We start from the raw sequence: 12,729 nt of genomic DNA, 5'->3' as shown, positions 1-12,729 counted from the left end.
TAAGGGTATATTACAGAGTTATTACAGGGTGACAAAAAACTGCTTCAGGAATTAGGAAACTTTTTTTTATGTTTTTGTTTTGTTTATTTTTTACACAATGCTTTTTTTCAGGTTATTTTTTTTCTTTGCTGCAGTTTTTTTTTTTTTTTTTTTTTTAAACCAACACACTGTATGGACCTGGAACAACCACTTTAGGCTAAGGTTCCCTAATTGCAGAAAAGCAGCTTTTTTTTGTTGCAAATCTTGTTGTGGTTTTTTAAGTCGAAAGTTATGAATGGCTACAAAAGGAATAGGATACATAAAGGAAGTGCTTATAAAGTCTCCCTTCTGCTCAATCTACTCCTGTCTTTGGCTCACAAAACCACAGCAAAATCTGCTACATGGGGTCTTAGCCTTAAAAATGCTAGCTGTTTTTGATGTGGTTTTTGCAAAACCGCATAAGAAAAAAAATGCATTGCTTTTTTTCCAGCTCGCCTTGATTCCAATGAGCTTTTCAAGTCAAAATCTGCCTAAAGATAGGTCACGTCACTTTTTTTGCCTCTAGCTTTATTGGAAAAAATCTGACCACCTGTCAGATGATCAGGTGGCCTGTCAGGAGGTCGTGGCCACCTGCACCACAACATCTTGTGTGTTTCAACAGGTCCTCTCTGGCAGAGCAGTGACTTTTCAGCTCCCTGTTCTGTCATAGTATTACACTCTATCAGCATGCTGTGCAGTAGGAGCTCCTGGGAATCAAGCCATCAGTTTACTTTCCCCCCGCCCCACACACAACACTGGCCCTGACACCCACCAGGCATACATAATCTTTGAAATACCTCTCCATGCCATATTGGATTTGTGGTGTTTGCAATAATTGTTGACCTCCTTTCTTGACCATGATGAGCAAAAGTTGGAAATGTACTCTTTTTCCCAGGTCGAATAGACATCTTCAGATAAGGGTCTGGATTAAAAAACATCCCTTTCTTTAGACCCACAGCTCTAATATCTACAAAATAAAGAAAGTGAATAATAAATCTCTTTTTTTTCTTTTTTTAAGAATATCTTGTAAGTAACTGTATGCATTCAGTTCTGTCTAGTGGTGGCTGCAGGCATGGCATATAGACTATTTTTCATTTACCCTTTCCTAACATCTGCTGTAGATGTGTGTACAGTGTCAGGCAGGAGCAAACAAGGCACCTATTAAGTGATGCTAAGAGCAGGGCTTGGTGGATGTGGTAAAAGGTCCTCTTTAACATGCTGTGAGTTATGTTCACTTACAGTACAATGTGTAGTGGTGGGTTTAGGTACTGCAGCAGTGCACGTCATATGGCGGGTGAGCAGCGTGGCTCCTGGCATGTTAATGTAACCAGTAGCTGCAATGTCTTGGAATAGCTGATCTGCAGGGGTCCTGGCTATCAGAGGCTTGCAGATGTAATATTGATGGCCTATACTAAGGATAGTCATCAATATTAGAAAGGAGGATAAGCCATTTAATATATGGGGCATAACACATATTAGGAAAACAGGAGGCACTGGAGTGACTTCTAGAAAGTTGGGGTGATTACTGGTTGCTAGAAAACCCTAGTCCAGTGAGTTTGTTCCTGTTTTAGTCCATTTAGAGATGGTCTCAGACTGTGGCTCCTTTTTGTGGAAGAGCACCATGACCTTCCATTTCTTTCTCCTCAGTGTGACCCCCTCATCACAGTCCCATCTCCAGGCTCATAAGGAGATTTTCTTCTAAATGTGACTTTGACCAGTTTAGCTGCCATCTTGGACCTATTCCTAACTGCAACGTTTCCACACTGCAATCCCCTGGACACTGCACATGCTATAGCCAGAAAGTTTTTAGCAGAAAACAAGCTGTAATGTTTTAAGTCTTTCCATCTTCACATTGGGCATGTGGTAGTTTCACATCCGCAGTGTTTTTCAATGGAGGAGGCTGACAGTAAATTCACATTTCATCAGAAGGACAGATGTGTTGTGCAGACCAAAGAGAGAGCGTTTCTGAATATGAGACTGCAGCACTAAATTTTTAATAACATTATATCAGTAAGTTGCTTACAGAGCTATTTCGTACACTTGTGTCAAAATAAGGTTACAGAGACCGGCACTTTTTCTAAAGCTATTCTATGATATTCATGTATGTAATTTTAGGCGAAGGGGTTAATAACAGAGCAAATTTTGCATTGTATGCCTGACACTAAAAAGTAAAATGTCTAAGGGGGAGTTCACACGGAGTTACGTGCCGCGAGATTTGGCACGTTTACGCCGCGTGACCCTTTGCGTGCCGTACACGCTCCCATTCATTTCAATGGGAGCGGGGAGCGTATGCGCCGCGCTATTCATGGTAGTTGAATATTGAGGGGCTACTCGAAACGAATATTGAATCTCGAACATTTCACTGTTCGCTCATCTCTATTCTAAACCTTTCCATATATAAATAATGCAGGTGGACATATACTTTGTAAAATATCTTATTAAACGGAGTCTGTCAGCAGTAAATTGAGATTATATAAGATTATCCCAGTAACTTATAAAAGTAATTCTACAGTTTCCAAATATGCCTCTCTTATTCAGCTTTAGGGCCTGATTTTTATGTGACGTGACACGTGTTCTGGAAGGAGAGACCATCAATTATAATAACCTGGATAACTGCTTTTAAGGTCTCATTCTCCAGACAGATTCTGTAACTTGTTAATGTCTTTCCTGAGCAGTCTCTATCTTTAGGTGGTACTATTGTAATTCTAAAGAAAAATACTATACTATAGCCATATTGATTCCACTAAATGTGGGAGGTTTAATCAAAATAATCCAATATTTTCAATAAAATAAAATATACTTTACTTCACAACTTCATATCATTTACAAAAGGAAATTGGGATGTTATTGGGATGGTTAGCAGGTGGTATATCAGGTCAATGCCAATAATAATTTCAATTGCAATAATTCAGAATTGCCAACAAATCAAATACACTGAGTATCCTGTAAACAAGGTCAAGCCAAAGAAAAGACAGTAATGACAGCTGCTTCAAGGACAAACAGATGTAAGGGATTAAAGTCAGCACCGAATAAAGTATGATTCTCTAGTGCTCTAGACTATCAGGATGAAAGACGCATCTTACATGAGGCTCTATGGGCTTCTCTCTACTCTAACACTAACTTTATTATCGACTACGTTAAAATTGCATCCCAAAAACCTGTATGCCGTTTTGATGTGGTTTTATCTTGCATTTTATTAATTTAATTGTTTTTTACTAGTAAAAAATGCACCAAAAACTGACTTAACCGTGTGCAATTTCTTTCTAAGACAAATTTAATGCAGTATTTCATTACTACACATCCCTGTCTCTGCCTGGACCATTTCCAAAGATTTAGCAAAAGGAGATTTGGAGTCACGATGCCTATAACGTGTCCTGCCCTTGAGAGCCAGCCACTGTTGCCTTCACTTGCAATGCTATCGTGAACGAGAAACATGGACTGCCACTGACTGGATCCATATTGTGTTTAATGATGAATCAAGGATCTGTTTAGTATCTACCAATGGTCAGGTAAGAGTACTGAGGGCTTGTGGAAAACACTTCAATCCTGCCTTTGCTGTGAAACAACACACTGCCCCAACTACTGGTGTGATGATCTGAGGAGCCATTGCATATGAAAGGTGGTCACTCCTAGTAATGATACAAGGGACACTAATAACAAGTTTGTATAGAATCTACAAGCCAATGTGGGCCACAGGATACAGTATAGAACCCGTATGCCTCTATACCCAATTGTAACTCATGTTGTATCCAGGCCTGAGGCATCTCAAAATGATACTAGAGCCCTGTTTCAATTGTAGTTTTCCCCAATAAACTTCTCTTTCCTCTCTAATGTAATTACTTACTTATATCACCATTACATTGATACATATTAAGTTTTTTAATGTTTGTCTATAAGTGTATAGGGCGCAAATACACCTAAAATGTTACAGCAAGTTAATGTTAAGAAATAGTGTTACCTGATAACGTAAAGCTAGCGAGCTTTCGACATTGCTGAGAAGCAGAAAATCCATCCATACCATCTGCACCCATCTACAAGGAAAGGAAGATATGGTCTGTACTAAATCATGAACTAGTGAAACATACAAAGAGCCTTTTTTAGCAAAGTGATTTATGTTTATTTCAGTCTATTGTTTGTAATCTTTTCCCAGGGACTCACTAGACCTTGCATGTTGGTCAAAGTAACAAATAATACTAGAGATGAGCGAACACTAAAATGTTCGAGGTTCGAAATTCGATTCGAACAGCCGCTCACTGTTCGAGTGTTCGAACGGGTTTCGAACCCCATTATAGTCTATGGGGAACATATACTCGTTAAGGGGGAAACCCAAATCCGTGTCTGGAGGGTCACCAAGTCCACTATGACACCCTAGGAAATGATACCAACACCCTGGAATGACACTGGGACAGCAGGGGAAGCATGTCTGGGGGCATAAAAGTCACTTTATTTCATGGAAATCCCTGTCAGCTTGCGATTTTCGCAAGCTAACTTTTCCCTATAGAAATGCATTGGCCAGCGCTGATTGGTCAGAGTACGGAATTCGACCAATCAGCGCTGGCTCTGCTGGAGGAGGCGGAGTCTAAGATCGCTCCACACCAGTCTCCATTCAGGTCCGACCTTAGACTCCGCCTCCTCCGGCAGATCCACCGCTGATTGGCCGAAGGCTGGCCAATGCATTCCTATGCGAATGCAGAGACTTAGCAGTGCTGAGCCAGTTCTGCTCAACTACACATCTGATGCACACTCGGCTCTGCTACATCTGATGTAGTATCTGATGTAGCATCTGATGTAGCATCTGATGTAGCAGAGCCGAGTGTGCATCAGATGTGTAGTTGAGCAGAACTGGCTCAGCACTGCTAAGTCTCTGCATTCGCATAGGAATGCATTGGCCAGCCTTCGGCCAATCAGCGCTGGCTCTGCCGGAGGCGGAGGAGTCTAAGGTCGGACCTGAATGGAGACTGGTGTGGAGCGATCTTAGACTCCGCCTCCTCCAGCAGAGCCAGCGCTGATTGGTCGAATTCCGTACTCTGGCCAATGCATTCTATTAGCCCGATGAAGTAGGGCTGAATGTGTGTGCTTAGCACACACATTCAGCTCTACTTCATCGGGCTAATAGAATGCATTGGCCAATCAGCGCTGGCCAATGCATTCTATTAGCGTGAGCTGAGTTTGCACAGGGGTTCTAGTGCACCCTCGGCTCTGCTACATCTGATGCATACTCGGCTCTGCTACATCAGATGTAGTAGAGCCGAGTGTGCATCAGATGTAGCATCATGTGTGCATCAGATGTAGCAGAGCCGAGTGTGCATCAGATGTAGCAGAGCCGAGTGTGCATCAGATGTAGCAGAGCCGAGTGTGCATCAGATGTGTAGTTGAGCAGAACTAGCTCAGCACTGCTAAGTCTCTGCATTTGCATAGGAATGCATTGGCCAGCCTTCGGCCAATCAGCGCTGGCTCTGCCGGAGGAGGCGGAGTCTAAGGTCGGACCTGAATGGAGACTGGTGTGGAGCGATCTTAGACTCCGCCTCCTCCAGCAGAGCCAGCGCTGATTGGTCGAGTTCCGTACTCTGGCCAATCAGCACTGGCCAATGCATTCCTATTGGAAAAAGTTTATGTCACAAAAATCACAATTACACACCGATAGAGCCCCAAAAAGTTATTTTTAATAACATTCCTACCTAAATAAAGGTTATCCCTAGCTATCCCTGCCTGTACAGCTATCCCTGTCTCTTAGTCACAAAGTTCACATTCTCATATGACCCGGATTTGAAATCCACTATTCGTCTAAAATGGAGGTCACCTGATTTCGGCAGCCAATGACTTTTTCCGATTTTTTTCGATGCCTCCGGTGTCGTAGTTCCTGTCCCACCTCCCCTGCGCTGTTATTGGTGCAAAAAAGGCGCCAGGGAAGGTGGGAGGGGAATCGAATTTTTTTGGAGTTTGCTACGTGATGTTCGATTCGAGTCGAACACATCGAACAGCCTGATATCCGATCGAACATGTGTTCGATAGAACACTGTTCGCTCATCTCTAAATAATACCTTATGGACATTGAGTGCACTTTTTTGGTTATTTTGGGAAAATGGGGTGCTGATAGTAACACTAGTGGGGTGTACAAACATAGCTGTCGGACTTCCCATCTGATCTAATAGTATGGGCATCACTAATAGGATGTGAGCCAGTACTTTGCTGCTGGCACTATCATGTGACTGTCACCTTATATAAAAACCTATCTGTCTGCATTTGGAAAGCTAGGCATCCACCCCCCTTGTGCATTGTGAATGTGTTATCAGTATTTTGCATCTCTGCAGCCTCCATTGTATACCACTTGGCCCTGTCTGCCTCCTGCAGTGATCCATTGTTTCACTAACAAATACGCCATTTTTCAGTAATATAAAACATTCAAGAACAGGTACATGTCAATTCAAGTAAATAAGCCCATGAGACTTCCAACTAGGTTAGGATCCTAAACATAGGTCTGTACCTATAAGGAATTTAGGGCATGTCCTGCGGCTATGTCTGAAATGCTTTAAATGGGAATACGTTTTTAACTATGCAGTAGCATCAACATTAAAGCAATATATGTATTGATTTATTTTACTGAATAGTTAACAAATCTGACATCAGTCACTTAAGGAGAACCTTTTAATAAACTAGTTTGCTATATAATAGACCGTCCTTTACCTTGTATGACCTGCCATGCAGAACAGACCGTAATGTTCATTGAGATTCACTGGAGCACAGACTACTTTCTGTCTTGTGACATTTTTTTTTCACAGTGCTAAATTTGGGAGTGCTGAGTAGTCACATTTCTGTTAGACAACATTGAACGTATCTATAAAGGAGTTGATTGAGAATCTCTAGTTCACTAGCGCTGTGCCATTGTCCTTGATGCCTCGGTTTAGTGTATATTCCATTGTATCATTTTTGTGTCAGAGATTAATAAACCAGGACCCCGTTCTATCAGCCAGATCAGGGGCCCACTGGATTTTTTTCTAAACGAAAGAACCTTTTTTTTTTTTTATTAATGTACACCATGAGAAACTACATTACTCCAGCAGTAGCCATAGCAAGGGAAAGTAGTAGCTGCCTAAAGCTATAACAGCTGGTCTCATGGGATTAGGGCAGCCAGACCCATGGCGATCAGCTGATTGTAGGGGCTGTAAGACGCTGTTATCCAGATGGAAACAAAACTAGCTGCACTACAATTATCAATAAAAACTGGAATTTTTCTCCATGACTGCCAAAAAATACTTTCATGACAAAGTAAAACAAATATAGTATACTATAAATAAAATGAAGCAATTTCCCCAGATTTTTGCACAGAATCTTCCTGTGTTTTTTGCTGATTCAGCAAAAGGGCACAAGCAATGTTAAGATATGGCAGGATTTAATTTTGTACAAGTTATACTTACCATTACAGCTGGATTTTTCACAGTGATACAAGGTGTTGTCGCTCGCAAAGACCCACTGATACCATGGTAATACTTAAAACAAATCTTTATTTCAGCTGAAAAGAAAGAACAGTTTCTAATCAGTAAATTTATAAGAATTAAAGCGTTAATTTTAGGAACAAACTCAGATTTTGTAGAAAGGTCACCCCCGAATATAGCTTCCAAAAAGACCCCGATACAAGTTTTTTCATTTATTTGCTTCTTGGTCCCTGACAAATTCCTAGATTGTTCCTTCCTAGAAGTGTCACTTCTGGGGTTTGGCAGTTTCAGTCAACTTTACTACAATTTCCAATTTTGCCCTCATGTCCTGACTCTTTCATTGGGTTCAGGGGCCTTCTCTTCCGCTGATGTCTCCATTCTCTGCAGTAACAGAGGCTAAAGAAAGGGCGGCATGTCACGATTAGCTCAGAAAAAGAGTTTAGGAGGGTGACAGGACAGGAGCAGAGACTGTCATTACACATTGGTGAGGGAGCTCACAGCCATATTAGACATTGGTCCAGGAAAAGCCCTTTAACAGAAGCAATATTGATCAAGGCAATCTATCATAGACATACATATATAAAACTGAGCTGCTACTTTCTGATGTTGAATGGGCTGTCCAGGAGTAAAGAACATGGCTGCTGCACATCAGAAATAACACCACATCAGGTCAACAGGTTGTGTGTGCAAATGAAGCCAAACCTCATTCACTTTACTGGGTTACTGAATTAGGCCAGGGCCCCACGGGCGTAAACGCCACGATTTGCTCGCAGCGGAGACGATGCAGGAAAAATCGCGCCGTTGTACAGTGCAGGCAAACTGCGAATCCCATCCCCAATTTGCGGAAGAAGTCGCAGCGCGGACACGCTGCGATTTGCAAACCAGTGGGGTCTTAGCCTTACAATGCCAGAGATATCCCATAGACAGGTATTGCACTGTTTTTGGAAACAAGCAGGGATGCTTTTCTAATCCTTCATTAACCCTTTTGTGTCCAGACACATAGGTTTTGCTATATTGTACTTGAACAGACAATTATTATATAGACATATAAAGCTAATTCACCACACCAGTTTTGTTTCTTTCATCCCAGCTCTATAGATAACATGAGTCCCTTCATCGCAGGCTGCTAGGTCATGTGATAGCCAATCTGACCACCAGTCCAGAATTTGTGTAGGCAGGAATCATTCTCTCCTTTGTAGGTGAACTACTGTACATGAGAACCTCAGCATCCATGAAATCCCTCCTAGCTGGAAGGGGATACTAGTGTCAATAGATTAACATGTTACTTGGAGTTCCGCGGCTTCCCATTTGGGTTTAGGCTAGAAAAGCCTTTGTATAGACCATATTTTCGGAGAGAGACCAGGAAACGGAAACCAAAGGGGGACTTGGGAACTATCAAAACGGGAGTGGGATGTGTGTGAAAATATTCCGAAAAGTCATTTTGACCCTTTTTTTAATACATTTACTGGGAAGTGGTCATTGTGGTTATTATCAGAAAATTATTTTATACTTGAGAAATTAAATAAAAAGCTGTAAAAAAAAAAAAACCTTCTCATTAAAACTTAAAAATTGAGACTGGATTCCCGTTATTTCTGTTAAAAATCTTACTAAAACAAGAAATAATATGCAAAAACTACACTGTAATGGAAACATCCTACATTCATGCAGGACAAAAACATCGGTACTAATGGATAGAGAAATATATAAAAATCTTTTATAAATGGCAAGGTTGTTTTTGCAACTTGCATGTTTCTCTTAGTAATTTTGCTTTCAGTACAAAGCTTTGACAAATAAAATAAAATTTGAAGAAAACATGCAGAAATCACAATGTGTGAACCGAGTCTCATAACCAGTTGGCAAGTCATTCCGATGAAATTCCACAAAATGTACAAAAGAAAAAAAAAAGTATAGCTCATACATACTGTCTGTCCATCCTAGCAAGTAACACATAGTTGCACACTTTTACTTACGTTCCATGAAATAGGGACCAGACTCAATTCTCCAGACAATTTGTCCTTTTTGAGTTCCAGTGACACCTCTATTCTTAGAATCCCAAAAATTTGCAGGACTATTTTCATCTGAAAAGAAAGGTAAACTGGATCAGTATGCAAAATGACCATACAGATAAATGCAATATTTTGGAAATCTTACATAGTAGGGATTAACAAATTCTTGATATTTATTTCTCTACAGACAATTTATTTCATCTTAAACCCCGTAGTACAGGACATACTGACGTTTAGTGAACTGCGCAAGCCCTTGTCCAGGGTATCCTACACTTACACCTGTCACCGACAGGGCTTTGTGGCAGGTCATGTAAAGGATGTGCCAGATCATTACACATCAGTATACTCTGCATGCTCCATACTAAAGAAGGAAAAAAATCCCAGAAGAAACTGCATCAGTCATTATAAAAGAAAATGTTACCGTGGCTATTGCTCTAAATTGTAAATGCTCCCTATATACTTACCTTATGGACAATAATATTGTGGTTAAAAAGTAAAGATATCTTTAAGGAAATGTGAAAATACCAAAATGAAATTATGTTTACAACCAGATGTATTTATGTATATATACAGTATATATATCATATACAAGTGTAGCCCTGACAAAGCAGAATTTGGGTACTGGCATTGCACAAGTGCATGTGAATCATCTGATGCAACTGATTAAATTTGGAGTCACTACACATACAGTATGTTTCTGCTTCACATTACTTTTGGTGTCAGTGTGTATTTCACTAGTCTTTGGTATGATGCAGAGTAGCCTAGTACAGCATTATCCTTTATTTGTATCCCTATAGGAGGTTATGGTTTATTGTGGTATAACAGGGGTAGGCAACCTTTTCTGTTCGGCGTGCCGATTTAAATTAAAAAATCAAAGATTAGGTCCTCGGAGTGCCGGTCAATAATTGTAAAGCTGACGACACCTACACTAAAGTCATATAGCACAAACCGCAACATAGGGGTGCTGTCATACTGCGCTCCCAGCCACATGCGCTTACCGCTATTTGCCTGGATACACATGTTCTTTTCCTTTAGAAGCAATGTAAGTACATGCGTAACCCACAATTAGTGGTAATGTATGTGACTGGGAGCAGAGTGAGGTCATACCTGTAAAGAGCTGACACACAATGTACCTGGATGCTCCATCCAGTCCTTGGCCGTTAGTAACTTCAGTTTTCTGTAAGGGAGCGTTCACACTACCGTCTGTGTCCAACAGCTAGTGTCCGCTGCTAATGTCTGTTCAAAATATTGTGCGGATATTAGTATCGGACACTAGCTGTGTCTGTGACATTTTGCATTGATTTAAACGGACACCGGGTGCGTTCTTTTACTGTCTGTGGGTGTCCTTAACTGTCCGTTCACAAAGATGTCCAACTTTTCAAGCGGACAGCAAAACCCGATATGTAGGTTTTTCTGTCCGCTTGAAAAGTCGGACATCTTTGGGAACGGACACTTAAGGACACCCACAGACAGTAAAAGAACGCACCCGGTGTCCATTTAAATCAATGCAAAATGTCACAGACACAGCTAGTGTCCGCTGCTAATGTCCGCACAAGATTTTGAACAGACATTAGCAGTGGACACTAGCTGTCCGACACCGACGGTAGTGTGAACGCTCCCTAAGTGAAACGCAGATTAATTTGTCACTTTTAGTTCCTGGCGGTGCAGTAACAGCAAAACCCCAGCCAGGAATTAATGGGTGTCACACTTTCAACAAAGTGAATGCACTGGTGCCCAGGAACTGGATTTGGCTTTAATTGCATCTAGTTACAGTGTCACCACCCAATAGAATCACCCTAAGGCTGAGGCCCCACATTACATAAATGCAGCTTTTTTTATTGCAGATTTGGCTGCGTTTTTCTTTCCATCAAAGCCAACAATGGCTAGAAAACGAATGGGAAATATATAGGGAGCTTCTTATACGTCTCCCTCCTGCTCAATCTACTCCTGGCTTCGGCTCAAAAAAACCAGCAAAATCTGCAACGAAAAAAAGCTGTTTCTGCAACGTGGGGCTTTAGCCTAAGGCCCCCACATTGTTGGAACACAGCTTTTTTTGTTACATATTTTGCTGTGTTTTTCTGAGCCTAAGCCAGGAGTGGATTGAGCAGAAGGGAGATGTATAAGAAGCTTCCTATATATTTCCCATTCCTTCTGTAGCCATTTTTAGCTTTGGTTGAAATAAACCGCATCAAAATCTGCAACAAAAATGCCGCATTTCTGCAACGTGGGGCCTCAGCCTTACACCTCCTGCACACAAATGGCACGCATGTGGTTTTCACTGACCTATACATTAAAAATGAATTCACAGGGCCGCAAATGCAGACAGATATAGGGTATGTATAGGACACATATAGGACCTGCTCCATAGTTTTCAGTTCTTCAATTTGGCCCAGATACACAGCCACAAAAAGAATGGCTGTATATATGGGTCAATTGAAATATATAGGTCTGTACTTTTATCCACAGTTGTAGATAAAGAGTCTGGTCCTGTGCATTGCAGGTTACAACTCAATGTGCCTCATATTAATAGCAATTAACCCCATCATGTCCCTCACATTAACCCCCTGTGTACTTTACATAAGGGACACGGATATGTGAGACATATGGAGGTAATAAGTGAATATCTTCATTATATAGGTCTTTTATTAGTACCCCCATATGTCTCACACATCAGTAACCCTTATGTGAGCCACACAGGGTTAATGTGAGGGACATGATGGGGATAACAGCTATTAATGTGAGGCACATGGAGTTACTAAAACTAAATTAATAAAACCAAATGCCTGACATTAATAAGAATAGTTAGTAACACGGTAAAGGCTAAATACTAGACACCGTAAGGACCTTCTGACGTCACAAGGTCACATGACCGGATAGGCGTGTCTTTAATTGTAAGCAGGACCTTCACTGTATCCTGTGTAGTAGAGCAACATGGAGAGCTGCTGTGAGGTGCACGATGTAGTGAGGGGGAAGATACAGTAGGTGGGGTGCAGGGAGTAGTGTGGGGGAGAGATGGTGGGGTGCAGGGTGTAGTGTGGGGTGAGAGATGGTGGGGTGCAGAGTGTAGTGTGGGGGAGAGATGGTGGGGTGCAGGGTGTAGTGTGGGGGAGAGATGGTGGGGTGCAGGGTGTAGTGTGGGGGAGAGATGGTGGGGTGCAGGGTGTAGTGTGGGGGGAGAGATGGTGGGGTGCAGAGTGTAGTGTGGGGGGAGAGATGTGGGGTGCAGAGTGTAGTGTGGGGGGAGAGATGGTGGGGTGCAGAGTGTAGTGTGG

General features: G+C 41.7%; 1 protein-coding gene across 2 annotated transcripts in view; it reads right to left on the bottom strand.

The window, feature by feature from the left end:
* Positions 1-12,729, bottom strand: part of HECW2 (HECT, C2 and WW domain containing E3 ubiquitin protein ligase 2) — a 166,644-nt gene that overhangs the window by 77,356 nt on the left and 76,559 nt on the right. For both annotated transcript variants that reach the window (XM_075285106.1, XM_075285108.1), the window contains 4 exons: positions 9,422-9,529; positions 7,434-7,528; positions 3,977-4,049; positions 816-985 (listed from right to left, as the gene is read on the bottom strand). In XM_075285106.1, the coding sequence (XP_075141207.1) occupies positions 816-985; positions 3,977-4,049; positions 7,434-7,528; positions 9,422-9,529 (446 nt within the window). The remainder of the gene's footprint in view (positions 1-815; positions 986-3,976; positions 4,050-7,433; positions 7,529-9,421; positions 9,530-12,729) is intronic.

This window comes from Leptodactylus fuscus, chromosome 8 (assembly GCF_031893055.1).
Source record: "Leptodactylus fuscus isolate aLepFus1 chromosome 8, aLepFus1.hap2, whole genome shotgun sequence".
Lineage (NCBI taxonomy): Eukaryota > Metazoa > Chordata > Amphibia > Anura > Leptodactylidae > Leptodactylus > Leptodactylus fuscus.
Note: the sequence above shows the minus strand (reverse complement) of the source record. Positions and strands in the feature narration are given on the sequence as shown.